This window comes from Motacilla alba, chromosome 5, assembly GCF_015832195.1.
Source record: "Motacilla alba alba isolate MOTALB_02 chromosome 5, Motacilla_alba_V1.0_pri, whole genome shotgun sequence".
Lineage (NCBI taxonomy): Eukaryota > Metazoa > Chordata > Aves > Passeriformes > Motacillidae > Motacilla > Motacilla alba.
In genome coordinates, this window is record NC_052020.1 from 18653790 (window position 1) to 18673412 (window position 19623).

The window sequence follows — 19623 nt, forward strand, 5'->3', positions numbered from 1 at the left end:
GCCATAAACCAGATTTGAAAATTAGGCAGTTTTGTTGCTTGATCAGTTTTGCTGACAGTAGTGATGGTGGTGGAAGGGTAATGTAGCTTTTTAATTGTGAGAATGATGAGCTTAATATTGTGTAAATGTCATGCATTTCAGGGTAATTTTTTGGCCTAATCTGCTTTGTATCTATTATCCCTGCTTCTGTTGCCACTCCTGATTTTAGTTATCAGTTTCAGTCTCCTGAAACTCTACTGAGTGTCTTTGCATGAGATTTTTCTTGATGGATATGACTTTTGTCCCAAGGGAGAAAAAAAAGTTTTCTTGCTTTTATTATTGGATTTTGAAGATAAGTGACTTTCTGTTAATGCTTCAAAGAAATAAATCCACTGAATCACTAGAATTTTGTCATCACGCAAATGCTGATAAAGCAAATCTTACAAACAATTATTGTTATCCTTTCTAAAAAAATTTGTTTCCCTTTGCAGATGACATTAAAGTATCTGTAAATGATTTTATTATCAAGGCAACAGCAGTTACTCTGAAGGTAAGCAAATAATTGATTTAAATATATTTTAGTAGTAAACTGCCAAGGAGACAAGAAAAGTATTTTGTGAGTATGTGGAGATATGAGTGGGATTACAGTAAGCTGGTACTCCTGTATTACTTATTGTCAGGTTTTTTTAGGTTTCCAGGTAAAATTCTCTTCACTGTCTATGCTGTGAGCTATAAAAATGAGAACTTCTTAGTGAAGATCCACTTACTGCGGTTAACATCTGCAAATCACAGTAGTTGTTTTGTCAGTAGACTAAAGCCATTGCAAAGATCATTCATTTAATCTTAGTTACAACTTATTTCTTTTAGTTATAAGCACACATTTATCTAAGTCTTATTAGAAACCTTGTTATTACCTCAGGTGTATTCTCACAGCACATTGAGTGATACCTGCTTTGAAGTAAAAATTCTTCTGGCAGCCACTCTGGTCATTGCTAGGAATTCTCATTGCCTGGATTACCTCACAATAATATAAAAATGTTGGAAAGGATGTGAGAGCTGGTTTTCTCATTTATGAGGACAATTTGAACTACTTAGAAGTTGAGAGAGGAATTTGTTTAAGTTGGGGGAGTATTCCTGTGGATGTATGTAATTGAGAGAACACTGGACTGGAAAAGACATTAAAGATTTCTAGCTGAACATGAACTAAATATTCATGTATAATTTTAAGAGGTATAGCTTAATGTATAATTTGGACAGAAAATAGACAGGATTCTACACAGTTTTATAAGCAATTGCCTGAGAGAAATTTGAGGCATTATTTAGACTGGAAAAAAAAACTCTGCAAGTTAATACCAAAACCAAAAGGATGACTTAAATATGTGTGCTGTGCTTTTGTTAGATGTGTACATAACAAGAAGCTTTTCTAGTGCCCTATTGAAACCTTTTGTGAGGAAATAGTGACACCCAAAGTTTACCATGAACTGCTGTGAGTGTTGGATAACTACAGAGAGCAAGAAGTTTTGTATTTTGTCTTCTGAGGGGGCTGTTAGTTTTTGAGCTGATAAAAATACTGTGTTGATATGGAGGTAATCAATCAAATTCTTCTATCCTATTGTTAGAAATCTACGCTAGCATTTGTTTGACTATTAAAATAATACATTAAAAAAAGACCCAACAGATTTAACTCAGTATATCATGAAACAAGTTCATGATCAAGCTCACATCTCATCTACTTTCTGTCTGCATTTTAGGAAAAGATGTGGGCAACTGCTTTAAAAAAAGAAAACCCACTTCCACCTGTACCTCTCCCCCCTGAAACTAGGTGGTGTGAATACATCTTCAAGTTTAAATTCAAGGCAGTTTCATTGACTCTTTTCTGGGTACTCTTCAGAGAATATTTTGTTAGGTTTTATTTCTGAATGATGAAAAATGTGTTGTTCTAGCTCTAATGAGCTGGCTGCAGCTGGTTTGACAGTTTATGGCACACCTCAAGATACTGCTTTTATTGGTTCTTGAACATGCTAAATTTCTCCTTCACTTAGGATATCACAGGTTCAGTTATGGGTTATGTGTTTCAGCTTGGTCTTGACATTTTACAACCAAGATCTTGTGAATGTGCCAGTGGGCTCACCAGGTGACAGCCTAGTAGAACCGTTCTTCTTTCTGGAACAAGGAAGTAAAACTTCCAGCCTGATATCCTCAAGTGGTTGGGCTGTGTAACAACAGCTCCTATAGCAGCTGTCCTTTCATTGTTGAAGTGACAAATTCTGTCCCTACCATCTCTTTTGAATACCTTTATATAAAGAGTTAGAGTTGCACAGCACTCTCTTGAAAGCATCTTACAACTGTGTAAACCGTGGGACTTCTAGACGTTTATTTAGCTTGCAAAGTAGAATACTACATACTTTTTTCTTATTTTCTCTTTCCTTTTTTTTTTTCCACTATACATGCTGGCGTTGAAGAATAGGAACTCAGAGTACTGTCATACCACTTCTTCCTAGGAGTGCAGTTATTTAAGATAGACAGTACAGTCACTTTTGATATTGTAACCCTCCCATAATTTTTCTGGAATACCCTCTTCATTTCATTAAACTCAAAAAACTAAATTAAATTATCAGTGAACATCTCAATTTTAACTTAGTCCACCCACAAAAAAAAATCTGATGTATTTTAGGAGAACATCTGAATAACAGTGAGTGTACCTGCAGCATATTTTATTTGTTGAGAATCATGCTTGAGACACTAGTGAAAAACAACACGTGAGTATAGTAGGATGTCCATGTCTATGCTTCAAAATCCAGTGTCCTGTGATTTTATTTTGTGGAAGAAGTTGCACTGCTTTGAGGCTTTACATTCTGGCCATCATAAGGTGGTATCGGTGAAGAAATTTATAGTAATGTGGGTTTTTTTCCTAGCAAGACCAAACAAACTTCTGTCTGTCCTGCCATTTTTAGTTTCTGGTGCATACATTCCATGCTTTTTGACGAAGTAAATATGAATAAAATCAGTGCAAGATAATGCACGTGGTGAATGCCTGTAGGTAGCTATGTGTCTTAAAGAAATTTCCTTTTTCTTAATAACTGATTGCACTGTTATTCTTCTAACAGCTGTCTTTTTTTTATGGTCTGTCTGTGCTTTAGCAAATGCCAGATGTGAATGTAACGTGGGATGGGGAAGCCTGCAGGCGGCTGCAGTCCATTGACATCTCCATTGCCGTGGCAACGGACCGAGGGCTCATTACGCCAATCATAAAAGATGTTGCTGCCAAGGGAATAAAGGAAATTGCTGCCTCTGCAAAGGTGGGTCTGAAATGTGCAGCAGGCTGAGGAATAGAGCAGCTGTATGGTTTTCTGTAGCAGAAAATGTAGCGTGACCCAGATACACATCAGTAATAACAAAGGCAGTGGAAGTAAAGCAGTTTCAACATTACTTACACTTCAAAATTCGTATTAATTTTGCAGCTCCATTTTTCATCAACAATAACATCATATTATTTAGTTGAATAGTGGCTAGACTGCTTGAAAAATAAACCTGTGCAGACTTTTGAAATTTAATATAATTGTAACTCTTTACTCCTCAAGAGAATGCTTCTTAATGCTAGTTTCATTAGTATTTCCAGTCTTGGGGTTTGAGATTTTGGTTTTTTTGTGGTTTTTTTTTCCTTTCCCAGAAAATTTCTTGTGTCTGTTTTTTCTATTCTCTTTACAGTTATATTATGGAACATATTTCTGTCTGCAATTTTTTCAATATGTAGTTCAGTTAAGGATGTAACATTAAACTCTTTAGACTAATGAGCAGTATTTTGCATAGACCAGGTGCCAGTCAGAGTGATATGTGGCAGTTGTTTCCGGGTAAAGGAGTGGTTTTTGGCAGGCAAAAGTAGAATGAATGATGAAATGTCCCCAAGACAGGCCATTTTTTGTCATTTAACAAGTGCTAATCAAAGACTTACAGCATCTGAGGAATGCAATGGAAGCAGATCCTAGGACATAAAACTGTTCCTAAACTAGAGACTACTGCATTTCGTAAATTCTTGCCTTTTGTATGAAGCTGTAGAAGCCATAATAGTCTGTGTTGGTGGAGGGGAGCAGCCAAAAAATTGTGGCAGAAAAAGATGGGTCGTACCACAAAACATTCATCAATGGGTGTTTTTTGGTTTTTTTCCAGTCCATATTGCTTTATGCTGAATGTGTTGTGAAAACAATTCCTTACACTAGTAGCCATTTGAGGAGGAAGGTCAGCTGAGCTTGTTGTGGGGTTTGTGATGGAATGACAAGAAGAGAAGCATTGTTCAATGTTGTGCTTTCATTATAATCCCAATACCTGTAATAGTGTGGGGTATTGTAAACCTCTCTTACCACAAATCAATGCTCTGCAGTTCAGATGGAAATGCAGCTTGGGTTATGTTCAATGGGGCCATGATAGCATTCCCCTTGCCTTTCAAGTGGAATCTGTGTGACGTAGGTGTCCACATGAACATCATTTTGCTTTTCAACTTCTTCACCGAATTACTGAAATAAACACGTACCTGATGTGCACACACTGGAACTGCAGATGCTTCTCTGTCAGTCTCCCTGTAGTTTGGCAGGCGCTTTCTTTGTGTAATTGCTTATGTATCTCCTTCTGCTGCATGTCAATGTTGACTTCTTTCCAGGTCATATGCATCCTGGCACTGGATTTTCATCATTCAAATAATGCAATTGCACAAACGCATCACGCTTGTATTGATCCTGTTGTGTGAATGCTGTTCCCATGGCTATTGTCTTCACTAATTATTCAGAGATGAGAAAAAGCCTAAACTAAAGCTTAGTGTATCCTTGTGACTTTGACATGCTTATTATGAATTTTAAAATTTTGTACATCTCTGTGATCTTATTTTGGAACATAGTATGAACTTCTTGGGCTGTTTTTGAAGCTTTCTTCTGTTGAATTTTAAAGAAAAGTCAAGTCTCACAAATGAAATGGAGAACACAGAAGGAGTGGCCTTAAATGCAGCTTTCAAGAGGTAGTTTAGCTGGGAGAAATATATTCATTCAATCTGGTAGAAAATTCTGAAATAGTACAAGTCAGTAACAAATATGTTACAAATACTGTGAATTTATCTCATCAGTATTTTGCTAGATAACCTAAAACCACCAGGGAGAATGGTGGTTTATTGTAAAAACTGGAACAGTATTTGTAAGGTGAGAGAACAGCTTTTATTGAACAGCCAGTATTGGTGGGAAAATGAAGTTTTGTGTCCTAGTCTCTTTACCAAATCAGTGCATATACAACAGCAGTGTTGCTGAGGTGCTTCCCTAAATCCAAAAGCAAGTGACTTTTGCTTACTTAATGTCTGTATGGTACTTAAAATGTCTTACTGAAATAAAAATAATTAGTCTATTACAACACACTAATTTCTTTCTTTTCTCTGCCTGTTTTCTTTCATTTTCTTTAGGCTCTAGCAAAGAAGGCCAGAGATGGAAAACTGTTACCAGAAGAGTACCAGGGTGGATCTTTTAGGTAAAACTCTAGCAGTATTTAATACATGCACCATGGGTTCAGAACTGTTTTATCCTCAGCTATTCCACTGTCTTTTAATGCATTTCTTTTAAAATCTTGCTCTGTTTAGGATGAAACTCCTTGTGATGAGTCGGAGGGTCAAACCTAGACTGAGTGTCTTGTATCAGGGGGAAACAATTACCCTGCTGGGTTCATTTCATCTGTACTTGGCACTGCTTAGGCCACACCTTGAATCTTGTGTTTAGTTTTGGTTCCATCCCCACAAGAAAGACATTGAGGTCCTGGAGTGTGTCCAGAGAAGAGCAGTGGAGCTGGTGAAGGGTCTGGAGCACAAGTCTTGTGAGGAACAGCTGAGGGAACTGGGATTGTTAAGTCAGAGGGACCATATCACTCTTCACTCTTTCTGCCTCAAAGGAGTGTAGTTGTAGTGAGGTGTGGGTTGACCTCTTCTCCCAGGTATAACAGGAGGAGAGGAAATGGCCTCAAGTTGCACCAGGGGAAGTTTAGATTGGATATTAGGAAAAAATTCCTCATGAAATGGATTGTCAAGCATTGCAGCAGGTTGTCCAGGGAAGTGGTTTAGTCGCCATCCCTGGAAGTGTTCAAAAAGCAGGTGCATGTGACACTTAAGGACCTGGTGTATGGTGAACATGGCAGTGGTGCCATTTGGTGGATGGACTGTGCCATTTAATCCTTTTTCCACTCTTTGCTGTAACTATAACTAGAAAGGAGGAGATGGTGGGCCAGCTTTCTCCATAGACAACTTGTCACAGAAGAATTCAAGCCTTTCCTAAAGTACCACTTGACAGGTGGTGACACGGACAGAAATGTTTTCATGTGATACCTAGATGCCCAAATTTTATTGATTAGTGGATACCCGCAGCCACAGTAACTTGCAGTTGTGAAGTTCAGTCTAAAAGACATTTGGATTTGGCTTGGAACAGGAACAGGCAAAATATTTTTAAAGACATTGCTTTGCTGGCTTACTTTCTGGTTTCATTGTGTGCAGTGCAAGAATATATTGCTGTAAAGAAATGGGACTTATAAAAAGGTGCGTAATTTTTAATTGCAAAAATTCCAAACCCTTGAGAGTCTGAATGTGCTCAACTGAAAACAGTTTAGATCTATTTTTAACTTAATGGGTTTTGCCTTGGAGGGAATTTAAATCATAGTAGTTCTTGTATATAGATTATTTCTTGGAAGGAATATGTAATTTCTGATGTTACTGAAACTCTTTTCTGTTTTATTCAGTATCTCCAATCTGGGCATGTTTGGCATCAGTGATTTCACAGCTGTCATAAACCCTCCTCAGGCCTGCATCCTCGCTGTGGGCCGAGCAAGACCAGAGCTCAAGATTGTGGAAGATGAAGAAGGGAATGAGAAACTTGAACAGCATCAACTCATGACAGTGACTCTCTCGAGTGATGGTCGAGTGGTGGATGATGAACTGGCTTCAAAGTTTCTGGAGACCTTGAAAGCCAATATAGAGAATCCAGTGCGACTGGCCTTAAATTAAACTCAGTGAAGATTGCTTCCTGTTTTGACAACATAGATAACTATTATATACTTAGGGTTGTTTTTCTGTATAGAGGAGTAAATAGCTGAAGACGGACAGTTAAAAATATTTAATTTATGAATTAATGTGAAACACTCATGATTTTAGTCTTCTGTAATAACCAGGTTTCGTACTGTAAAGCTAAAAGACTTTGAAGTTAACATACCACATTTCTTTAAACATGTAGTACCAATGGCACATGTTTGCATAGGAGAGTCAATCTCACCTGTAAAAAAACTCAATAAAACTTCATGAAATATAAAAGGGAATAATAGAATAATTTGGGTTGGAAGGAACTTTTCAAGGTTGTCTAGTCCAGCTTCTCCTACAATGACCAGGGATGTCTTCTGAGCCCCACCCACCCTGACCTTGAATGTGCCCTTGATGGGGCATCTTCTGCCTCTCTGGGCAACCTGTACTGTCTTTTACCACCTTCACTGTAAAAATCTTGCTTTTATCTAGTTTGAATCTACCCGCTTTCAGTTTAAAACTATCACCCCTTCTATTGCAACAAGTCCTGCTAAAAATTTGTTCCAGTCTTTCTTAAAAGCCTCCTTTAAGTATTGAAAAAACCCGAACTTAATTGTGCGAGCAGTGCTCTCATAGAGGTCCCAGTATGAAAGGTTAAATTTTGCACACTGAATAGTTGCTGATTAATGCTGTTCTTTGCATGGATGGAATGTAGATGTAGGTAGAAAGTGTTTCATCATCAGTGTATATTGAAATGTAACTTGGAGGCTCAAGTGCAGTGGGCTGAACTTTAACAGAATTAGATTGGTATCTTTCTTACATATAAATATGGAACCACATATTGCATGTAAATGTTATAAAATAACTGTTTACAGGACCTCATGAGAATATAAATTGTCAATAGAATTATGGGAGAATGATTTGTCTTATTCTGGTTTGTGCAATTGCTTTTTCCTAATGATTTGTAGGAATTAATTATGGCTGCAGCTTAACAGGTAGACAGCTACTTGCAAGACAACCTTTACTTGACACTGAGGTGAGAGTTTTTGATAAATGACTGCTTCTTTAGCTTCTTCTATCATAAATTTCACAAACTATTAGTTTGACTGGGGAGATTTCTCATTACCAGATATAGTTTACTGTGCAGGAATGGACATAGCCATTCTGTATTTCCAAGAGTTTTTACTGATGAACCATATTAAAGATTGATTCCTGAGGATTAATTTGCAGTTTGAAACGATTGACTTCCAATTTTTCCAAAGCTGTTTGTCAACCTCGTATTACTGTGAGGAAAAAACAAAAAAAAGGACCAATTTCTATATTGTCCTTAATGTACAAGAAGATCTCATTATTTGCTGAATCTGCTCTGCCCAGGAGATTTTTCAGGCCGATTATAAATGTGGTTTCCTGCTTTTCACTTATGCACGTGTTGCTGCAGTGGTGCTGTGTGTTCCCTGGCACCCCTAGGTGGTGCTCCTGCAGGTGAGGGCTGCATGGCTGCTCTGTGTTGCTGCAGTTCTGCGTACGCTGCGATCCCTTCTTGTGAGCTAGTGCTTTTCCTGTGCCCTCGGAGCCGCTGGAAGGCGCTGTTGCATGTAAGGATGGGATGGGATGGGATTTGTGTCCCTCTCACCCGCGGGGGTGCTCTCATCCATTGTGCTGTTCCAGCAGGCAAGGCAGCTTCTCCAGGTTAAATAAACCTTTGGAGCTTCGGAACTGGGCAAGGCTAACACGAGGTTGAATTGCAGTTTCTTTGCACCTGCCTGCTTTGCCAGCATTGTTATTTGAAGCAGATATAATATGTCAGTCATCACCCTGTGAAGGAAATGTGTGGAGTTCAGATGGGTAATAGCAGTCAGATCTCCTTAATTCAGAGGAAATGTACCCTTGGCAACATCTAGCACTTCAGCAGAAGTGAGACAACAAATACATGCCCATACAGATTAAATATTCAGTATCTTCTTTGGGATAGGAACAATGGGTAAATTTCCAGAAAGTGAATAACTAGTAATGGGTATGCTTCCTTTTGAAGCAAATTTTCCTCAAAGTAAAATTTTCACAGATGAAAAATTTAGCTTTCTGTATTTTATTCTTTCAAATGTCTTCTGACAGCCTATTCTTTACATACCAAAGCAAGAAATACAATGAAGGCATCTACTTTTGTGAGTAATTTTTTAAAAAACATAAAAATGGTGTATATGAATATATGTTGAAATGCATGCTTTTAGGATACATACTATCTTTGTATCATTTTCCATTGCAGGAGGCATGATTAGAAAAAAAAATCTATTGTGGACTTTGTGATCGTTGGCAAATATTGAATTGTGTGTCACACTTTAATCCCTAGTTGCAGTGTCAGAATATTTAACTTTTGAGCCTTTTTTTTTTTTTCTTAATTCCTGCTTGATGCTGTATCCTGCACCTCAGGATGCAGTTGGCTCTTTTGGCTGCCAGGGCACACTGCTGACTCATATGCAGTGATGTTCTATTCTGTTTGTCCCTAAAATGTTGAAGGCATAGAAAGCAGATTCCTCTAAGCTGGTATAGCAGTTACATCCATAATTGATTAAACAGGAAAAAAACCTGATAAGCTGAAAGTGTCTTTCAGCATGTTCTTTAGTTAAGCATAAGTTTTGAACTTTAAACTTGGGCTTTCTTTCTGTGTAGTCATGCTTGAGTGAAGCAGGAGGATGTTCATAGTAGCCTGCTAGAGATGTGCAGAAACATGTCCAAGAAACACAAACGTAGGATCTGGGTGAAATCACCTGTTGATTAAGCTGGGGTGAAAATCACTTATTGAAAGCTACAGGCTACTTTGCATGTTTGCTTTACTAAATCTGCATCTTTCATCTTTATCAGTGAAAAACCATCACTGTTTGCTTGACCTCCGTTTGCGCTCCTTCGCTTTTACGTCAATTTTGTTTCAACTTGTAGGTGTTGTGGTACATAATTATTCAGCTACAATAACCATACTGTTCTTCCCTTTCTCCCTAATAGTGGCCCTACCTGGCAAGTTAAACATTTGTGTCATTATGAGAAAATAAGTAGCTGGAAAATGACGGACATATCTGTTTGTTCAGTGCCTGTACTGAGGAAAGTGATTCATGCTACATTAATGAATGCCACTATTTATCTCCTTAAAAGATAAGAGAACAAGAGAAGATTCCCTTTTATACTTTGGAAGTTTTTGTGTCCTAGACCTAGACAGGAAGAAAGGGCAGCTGTGAATATTTTTATTTCTACTCACTGTTGTATGAAGAGTGAAGGGAATTGTGAAAGCAGCAGATCTCTCCTGCAGTTCCATGATTTTTGCATTGTCTGTGTGATGTGCATTACAGCACTCTCTTCAATTTGCAGGGATCTGATCAACTGAAGGATACTCTCCATACTAGCCATCAATTAATTCCTGTTTCAGTTGCCTATTTTAAGAAATAATTATGTTTCATTTTCCAGCTTTGGTACCCTTTTAATTTCTTCTCTGCCAAATAAATGATAAGCTTACATATCTGAGGAGGCTGTTTGTTTGTGCAGGTGCTTATACTTGCTGTGTCACATCCCAGTCTGCATTAGCAGCATGCACTGGCCTTTCTGGAGGTTTCCACAGACAGCAACAAGCGGTTTCCTCCTCGTTGCCTGGAGAACAGGAACTACCACAGATCTCTGGGTAGATCAGAAAAAGAACTCTTCTTACACTCTTCTGATGTTTGAAACTTTTGACTTACAGTGTGAATTTCAACCCGATATTATGAGTGCAATATGTTACTTGCTCATTCTAGGATACTAGGAAAGAATTCTACAGCACCTTTACTATTCCTTTCAAGTACAAACAATGCACAGATTCAAATGAAAGTAACATTCAAATTCCCAAGAGTATTTAGAGAGAGAACTAATTTGCAGTTATTTTGTAGTCAATTCAGAAGTTAATTGGTTGCACCCAGGGAAATTAATCAGATGTTTTAACACCTTACATTTCCCTGTTGACAAATATAGAGGAATTACAGCTTTTTCAGGTAGGTTTGGAGTCTTTTCTCTGTCCATTCATATTTTGAACCTACTTATAACTATCACAGTCTTCAAAGCAGGTGGTGTCTTACTCAAGTTCATAATGAGGGCTAATGATTCTGAGTGACTCCCAGGCTGGAACAGAAAAAACATTTCCAGATATGTGAAGTTATCTGAAACAATGCTCTAAGGTACCTCCTTGGCTGCTGTCCATATGTATTTGTATGTTCTCTGACAGCTGCAGACAGACCACAGAGGGTCAAGGCCTTCTTACTGAAGTGGATAATACTCATAGAAGAGAAATTATTATTGAAATTCACCTGTCAGGGCTGTCTGAAATATTCACATGGCTTAAATTTTAAGTGTAGTTTGAGCTGAGAGAGGCACTTTAGCCAAAGACTAGATTGAAGCAGTTGCAGGAAGACATCTTTAATTTTGAAGACAATCCCTATTGTGGAGGGTAGAGGAGATGAAAGTCAAAAGAAAGGAGTCTTTTTCACCTGTATTTGAACAGCATTCTTTGTGTAACATTATCTCTATTGTATTCATTATCAAGGAGTGCCTGGATTTCTTTAAGCCATAAAGTATAAGCAGATGATCTCTGACTGTGTAATTGTTACAGGCAAACTGTAAAGGAAATAATACTTCAAAACTTTCATATTCCATAATGCATTTAGAAAGGGAATTTTACTCCTTGGACCTCCTTTTAAAGGAAATGCATAATTCCTGTGTGTGAGGGCCCACGTACAATCTCTGTATGTACGAAGAAGGAGAGGTAAGACCATCTGCTGCTTTTTCTACTGTGTTTGTTAAAGCCTTTCAGATTTCAGCTACAGGATGAACAGGGGCAGGCTTCTGAATTCCCCTGCTGAGACTTCAACATTTCTGCTTTAATGTTCATGTTTCGATGTGTGTGTACAGGTACAACACTGGGGGAGGCCTGCCTGAGAGAAACCTGCCCTGATTACATTTGAAGAGAGTAATTGCAACATTGCATCTGTTGCTCAAACACAAGTGATGAGACAGGTGCAATGATAGCTGGGAGCAAATACTCTTGGCTAAGAGAGACACCCTGAAGAATCTGTGAAGCAATCTTTGGGTGAGAAAGCAGCCTTCCCTTGTACCTACCTCATCACAGTATTTTGGAGCTGTGGAGGGAGGAAGAGTTTTCTTGTGTGAATTGAAGAGGTTTTAGACTTTGTTGTTGTTAAATAATAAAATGACATCTGACCAAGTAAAACCTGCAATAGTTGCCTAATACTCAATTTAAGATAAAATCTAACATATCTGATCTAAGAAAACATGATATTGGGACTGATTTAGCATAGGCTAAGCCATTATTTCTCTCTGTGCTTTTCTAAGTGTGAGTCCAGTTTAATTTTTAAGCTGCCTAATGTGGTAATTGTCCTCCTGTGGATGTGCACTATGTACAGCTCCGTAGTGTGTGTCTGTGTATACCATTCAAATCAAACTGGTCATAGATGGTAATTGATAATTAACTTTTAATTTCAGAATTGTGACAGCAATACCACAGGACGTACCATCTCTAAAATAGCAACAAGCAAAACAAACAAAAAAACAACCAACCAAAACCCCCCCCACCTGAACAGCTATAATCCTCCACTGAGGCAAGAGTTTGCCTAACTGGTGGCAAAAGGTGACATTAGGAAAGGAAAACAGTAACTCTGTGGAGAACTCAGTGACATAAGAACTCTGGATTCTTGCATACCTAAACACTGAGAGGGTGGGGAATGTTTGTTTTGAGGTTTTTTCAGTTTTTAGATTAATTAAATACAGAAAAATGTGGCTTTGTTATAAGTGACAATTTTTTTTTCCCCCATAGCAACCACAAGCTCTAATTAAAAGTTCTAGAAAACCTTCTTTTGACTCTGGAAGTTTTAGGGGTTTCTTCTGAAGTTCTTGTGGTATTAAAAATAATTGTTTTCATGTGGTTTGCCATTATTTTTGTGGTCATTTAGAATGCTTGGCTGGAGTTTCATAAATGAACAACAGATTAAACAACTAGAGATTGCAATTTTCTTTGCTTGAAGTATGTAACTGCTAGGTAAGTTTTCTGGAGTAGGTGCCCCTTTCCAGGGGTTGCCCCTACTAACAGTAGGAAATGTAAAGATGGCCTTTTTGTAGCCTTTCAACCATATGAGAACAATATCTAATTTTCTTTTTGCTCAAGTTCCTTTTTTTTTTCCAGTTAAAATTAGTTTCAATGTACTGAAAGAATCAGTGACCTAGTTTACCAAAACATTTATAAACATAATGATATTTTTACAAAATTTTGAATTATATCTACGCATAAAAATGTTTTCATTAGAATTCTGAAGGACATTCCAAAGATGCTCAATTGCACAAGTTCTGTTTCAGATGTAGATTTATGTCAGTAGTAAAGTGTATGCATAAAGATTATTTTAGTACTGACCACCACTTTTAAAGAGGTCATTTAGTAAGAGGTCATTTATGCGTCAGCTGTTTAAATAATTTGAGGAATTTCTTATCTGGCAATGTGTAATCAGTTTTTACGACAGTCCCAGAAAACCTTGACTCACCTCACCATGAAGTCCTAAGAATTTGTGTTATCTCTGCAATCCTTATACAAACAGACCTTTTTACAATAGAAGCATATTTGGACTTGAAAGAAATCTTCAACTTTTTTTGAAGCCTGTGAGGGGTCAACTTTCTCAGAAAGAGTTAATTTTTTGTGAGTTTCTGTCCATCCTTCTTTTTGCAACTGTTTTCTTGCTAATATGCAGAGAATGTAGATTTCTGAAATAGAAATAGTGCTGGGACTGTCCACAGAGGTGCCAAGAGATTGAAAAGATTAGGATAGCACCTCCAACTACATCTTAAAAAGCTGCCTTTGGCTTCCAGTGATAATGTGAAATATCAGTGAGGAAGCCCTTTGTGTTCATGTCTCTCAGGTCTCTTGGGGCTGCCTCACCTCTTTCAAGTAATCAAACTGTGAGAAGACAGAGAAAACAACTGACCACACAGCAGAAAGCTGAAGCATCTCTCAAACGTTTACTAGCAGGCCTGGCTAAACAGGGAGGTCTCCGCTGGCTGGAATTCAGCAAAAGTGTCACCCATCTACAAAATGGGTTGGAAGAAGGATTTGGGCAACTACAGGTCTGTCAGCCTGACCTCAGTGCCAGGGAAGAGCAGATTGTCCTGAGTGTGATCACACAGCACGTGCAGGGCAGCCAGGGGCTCGGCCCAGCCGGCATGGCTTTGGGAAAGGGAGGTGCTGCTTCACCAACCTGACCTCCTATCACAAGATGACCTGTTCTCAGTGGATGAGGGAAAGGTTGTGGATGTTGTCTACCTTGACTTTAGTAAAGCTTTTAACAACATTTCTCATGGCATCCTCCTGGAGAAGCGGGCTGCTCATGGCTTGGACAGGCATTTACTGGGTAAACCACTGACTGCATGGCTGAGCCTGGAGATAGTGTGACTGGAGTTACATCTGTGCTGTCAGGCATTGGAACAGGCTGCCCAGGGAAATGATTGAGTTGCCATCCCTGGAGGTATTAAAAGACATGTAGATGTGGGACTTAGGGACATGCTTTAGTGCTGGAGTTGGCAGTGATAGGTTTACATATAGACTTGATGATCTTGAGGATCTTTTCCAACTAAGTGATTCTATGATCTAGTTCAGCTACTTGGGGACATTTTAAAGATTCCAGAAATTAGGGTGAGAGATATTTTAACAGAGAACTAGATTTCTGTTTTCCTTGTGCTGATTTCAACAGTGCCCTGCACTTTATCTTAAATAATCACAATTTCTCCATCACCAGATATGTGAAGAAGTCTGGGTGTTTCTAGTGTTGAGCTTATTTTTTTTTTGTGGGATTGAGGTGATCTAGAGGCACTTGGTTTGTGTTTGTTAGATGTAGTTCTTGAAATTTCAGGCAGTTTGTGAATCTTATTCTCATGGCAAAAACCCCACAGCCCTGCTACCTCCTTCTCTGTAAGCCCAGGCTGCTGTCCCATCTCAGTCATTAGGTCCACTTCCCACCGGCCCTGGATAATCCTCACTTGTGCTGTTTCTCCCTGAAGCTGTCTCCAGTGCTTAGCAGCATTGTGACAGAAACTGGTTGATATTTATCTTCACAGTTCTGCAAAAGGAGTAAAGCAGTGGCTTTAAGTAAGAATTGGTGACTAATTTCTAAATATATATGTGTGCTGTGGTATTCATTTGCCTAGCCAGAAAACTCTTTGAATGGTTTTGAGCTAAGTACTGAAAGCCTGTGAAGCAGGGAGAAATATTAAGATTAGTTTATTTCCTCCTTTGTAAGCTGTTCATATAATCCAGCAGGATTTGCCACTCCTTCTAAAGAATTCCTTTGTCTATCCATAAACTGGTTTAATTCTTTCAGATTCACTAAAGCAGGACTCCTTAATGACATAATGTGTTTTACATTTTAGGGCAGGATACCTCTGACTGTTACCAAATCACTTTGTTAGAGACTGTTCACTGATTGGTATATAAAATACATTGTTGAAGCTAACATGGTTTGTAATTTTATTTTACTGTTTTAATTATTTTCTTTACCCCTCAAGCCATGTTGAGATTCTAGTGGCCCTTTACATCTGATTAAAAAAAAAATAAAAAAAGCTACAGGAATAGGGGACAATAGCTGCTTTTCAGCAGTGGCAGCTGGAGAGCAGATGGGATATCCAAAGGTGTGTAAAATAACACAGAGGCTTGCATGTAAACAACAAACTCATTGCTGAGTTACATCACTAAGCACAGAGAGAAACCACTGTTAGGTTTGGACTTGCCATTTCTTGTTTCCCTAGAGAATAAGGTTGAATGATTTTTTTTAATTGAATGTTTGTTTTTTTGACAGGACCTTTGTACTTTCACTAGAAAAGGTAAGAATGCTATTCTCTGCTGGATAATAAAGGATTTGCTGGAAAACAGCATGATTTTATTATTGTTCTGGTAGGTTTCAGATTTTCATACCAAGGAACTGAATTTCAATGGAATAGAAACAGGAGACATTTTCATCTTCACTTTTGATTAGATCTCATCCAATCTTCAGCATCAGCTACTGTTATTTTTAACTTGGAGATTTGGATCATGACCTGAAGGGGAGGAAAGCTCTGTCTAGCGAGTCCTGGCACAAAACTCACTGTGTACCGATGACTTTTAATTTTAGGTGCCCAGGAAACTCCAGACTTCAAACGTAGTATCACCCCAGATTTCCAAGAACTGCCTGCTCACCAGGTGCTTACCAGATGATTTACCAATGCATATCAAAGAAAACACAGAAATTTGTGAAAATCGAGAACTGAAAAACACGTAACTGCTACTAAAACTGTATAAGGTATGTGCAAATAATAAATTAGAAGCATGCTCTGATTTCATATTAAACACATCCAGCCAAGAAGACAATTGTCTTCTTTTTTTGAGTATTTAGAGTAGAAATAACAGTTAAAATTTAACAGTTCTTCTCAGTATAAATGCATTAGATAGCAAATTAATATAAAATATAGTTACTACTTCTGTATGAATTTTTTTATTTTCTTAAATGAAAAAGCACTCAACCTAGACATAAAAAGACAAAACTCTCACTAAAAGTATGCAGACACTTTGCAGCATACATTACTTTCCAAAACCTAAGGGTAATTAGCTAGACATCTCTTAAATACTTTGCATGTACACAATAAAACATTTCTTTAGTGAATAGTAGGCCGACACTGGGGCAGGAGAACAGCAGCGGAAGACAGCAAGAGATGCATGTACATGTTGGTGCTGATTACAACACCTGCTTTGTTGTCTCAAACCAAGAACATCATCAAACCAATGCCTTTGTTCTTAAACACCAAAGCAAATGAATTGCTATAAAATGCCACACAAAAGATTTTTTTTCCCCACTACCGTTCCAGCTGATTATTTGGAATAAGAATTAACAATTAATTAACAGTATTGTAATTCAAAGTTAGGTAATTAATTCTGTAATTAGGTCTGATTTTTAGAACAGATGAGAATGCAATTCCAACTGTATTCCAAGGAAGATAAATTGTCTGGAGGGGGAGTACATGCTGGCAGTCAAGATAGAAGGTTCCAGAAGGAGACTTGGTAAGAGAGTTTTGCATTTCCAAGGAGAGAAACATAGATAAATATCAAAAATGGAGGTGCAGGTGACCTGGCTGGCACTGTAGGAAGCAGAGCAGGTCTGGGGAACCAAGGGAGAAGTTTGCCTTAGAGTTGTTCACTGTCCACTTGTGTATTCCCCATGAGAACACTGTGCTTCAAAGATTTTCTGCCTTTACCTTCTCCAGCCGTGTTATTAAATTCTGACCTTTCAGAGAGTCAAATCTCTTATCCACAAATCAACACCTTGTATGGCAGATTCTTTTATAAAATTGTTCTTGCTCTTTAGCTGGGAAAAAACCATAATCTGGATTTTACACAGAAGACAATCTTTCCAGAATTATTAACAGTAGTGTGGGTATTTGTGAAGGAAGGAGTTTCTCTAGAATAGCTAAATACCTGTTATTGTATGTCATCCCTAAGGTGGAGTGATTAACCTCCAGTGGGGGTATCATTCCTTCTTTCTGGAACTTTGGAAATGGTTGTAACTTTCCAGGCTGTATTTCAACAGTGTACTGTTTATCATTAACCTGCTGAATTTTAAGCAGGCGTACCCTTGTGTTCTGATTCTGCACCTATTTCACCAAGCAAGTTCATTTTAATCTACCGTAAAGTAAGCTCTATTTTCTGGAATGCACCAAAGGGTGTGGAAAACTGTCTAAATATGCCTGCACTAGGGACAGAAAACAAAATTACGTAGGAGGAAGAGAATTGCTGATACCTAAGACAAGTTTAAAAAAATCCGCCTACTAACTTATTTTATTACCTTGTAACAGCTGGAGTGATGCAGAAAAGGATGTCTGGAAAATAAGTCATTTGCAATTAAGTATGGACATAGATACATCACTCATAAGTTTTCAAGTTCTAGTATGCAGTGAAAGAAACAGGAATCAAAGCTGGTAATGCAGCTGTCCCCTAGATTCGGAAGAAACTTGCTTCTTGTTGTGACCTGAATTTTCCACAGGTTTTTTTAATCTTCAGCGTATAATAGAATGAAACATTTACTATCTTAAACTTTAAGAATGTCAGATTTCCATCTCTGACATTTAGATCTACTGCCAAACCACCAAAGTAACTGTTGTTGTCCTTAAAACAGCAGATTAATTTCTATGGCAGTAAATAAGCTAAGGAAATGACAGCAGTGTATTAGAGAGAGTCAACACTGCTGTGTTGTCTTGAGAAGAGTTCCATTGTGCTTCATAAATAATAAGCTTCATCTCTAATGTTTACTACAGTGTTACTGTGTCTCACTAAATGATTATTTGCAGTCTGTTTCTGAGAAAGTGCTGTCATTGCTCTTCTGTCTCAGCAGCAGAATTGTGATAATATGCCAATGTGTTTCTAACAGCACAGATGCACTATGACCTGTGAACACCAGCTCCTCTCTGCAGTTTTCACAGACTCCAGAAAGAACAGAAGCTTTGCAGTGCTGGGTGAACTTGTGGTGGTCAGCCACAACATTGTGGCTGCAATTGAAACAAGGCAAGAGCTGTCAACTCAGTCTTCCACTCAGGGGTCATTGAAGTCAGGGGTAGATAGCCAGAACAAGGGGCGCATTTCTGCTCAACGCAATCAGAGAAAGGTTCTTTGGTAGTTAATGTTTCATTTGTATGGCAGTAGCCATAAGGCCTCTATTTGCAGATTGCTTTGCAGAATGGACCTGTCCTTCCTGTTGCCGACCTTTCCAGTTCCAGCAAGCTGTGTGCACCCACTGTTCTATTTTCTAGACTGCCTCATCTTCTTTTCTCATATCTCTTTCCTTACCGTCTTCCCTTGAGGCAGTTTTCTTCCTTTGCTCAGTTTTGGCATCTGTAAGTATTTAGCTGGATGGGTCTTATGCTTATGTGATGACACAGTACCTCCAAAGGAACCACAGTAAAGAATAAATGCAATATTGCTGAAACCCTCAGAGGGCTTCAACAAAAGACATCATCTTTATACATTTGTGCAGAAGGAAACTCTTAAAGAAAACCACCCTTTTCAGAGTGTTTAAATGAATTTCTGAGGGTGCACACTGCCTTGTAACAGTCTTGGGCTGACCCAGAAGTCAGTACAGAGAAAAGATGAAGAAAATAATCTTCTTGAGCATGTTACTTGTAGCAGTCCTTACCTGGAGAAAAAGTTCCAGAAGGATTTAAATTCCTCATGAAGCTTCTCAGACTGCAGAAAGTAATTTGTTAAGAAAAGTGAATTACAGACATTGGACCCTGGCTATCGGTAGCTTATCTCCTGGAACAGACCCTTTGTGCATAGATGTACATACTTTTAATTGTGGATTTTCAAATAAAAATGTGAAAATGTCAGTCCCAAAGTTCAGGCCTACATTCTCCTTCTCTTGAGCCCATTAGCAGATGCAAGATGAACAAGTTTTTTCAGCTTGCTGTGGATGCAGCTGCCTTGATGATGGCCAAAGGAACCCTGCGACATTTCCAGGTGTTCTCCTGCCTAGCTGACCATGCATATCTGTGGTTGTCATTTTATGCTCTCTCCATTATCTCCTTTT

The 19623-nt window shown here is 38.3% G+C and overlaps 1 protein-coding gene across 1 annotated transcript in view; it reads left to right on the forward strand.

Moving 5' to 3' along the window:
- PDHX (pyruvate dehydrogenase complex component X) overlaps nt 1–10511 on the forward strand; it is a 36186-nt gene extending 25675 nt beyond the window's left edge. The window contains exons 8-11 of the mRNA XM_038137838.1: nt 471–529; nt 3120–3278; nt 5417–5481; nt 6733–10511. Of these exons, the coding sequence (XP_037993766.1) occupies nt 471–529; nt 3120–3278; nt 5417–5481; nt 6733–6997 (548 nt within the window). The 3' untranslated portion in view covers nt 6998–10511. The remainder of the gene's footprint in view (nt 1–470; nt 530–3119; nt 3279–5416; nt 5482–6732) is intronic.
- Nucleotides 10512–19623: the final 9112 nt, after the last annotated feature.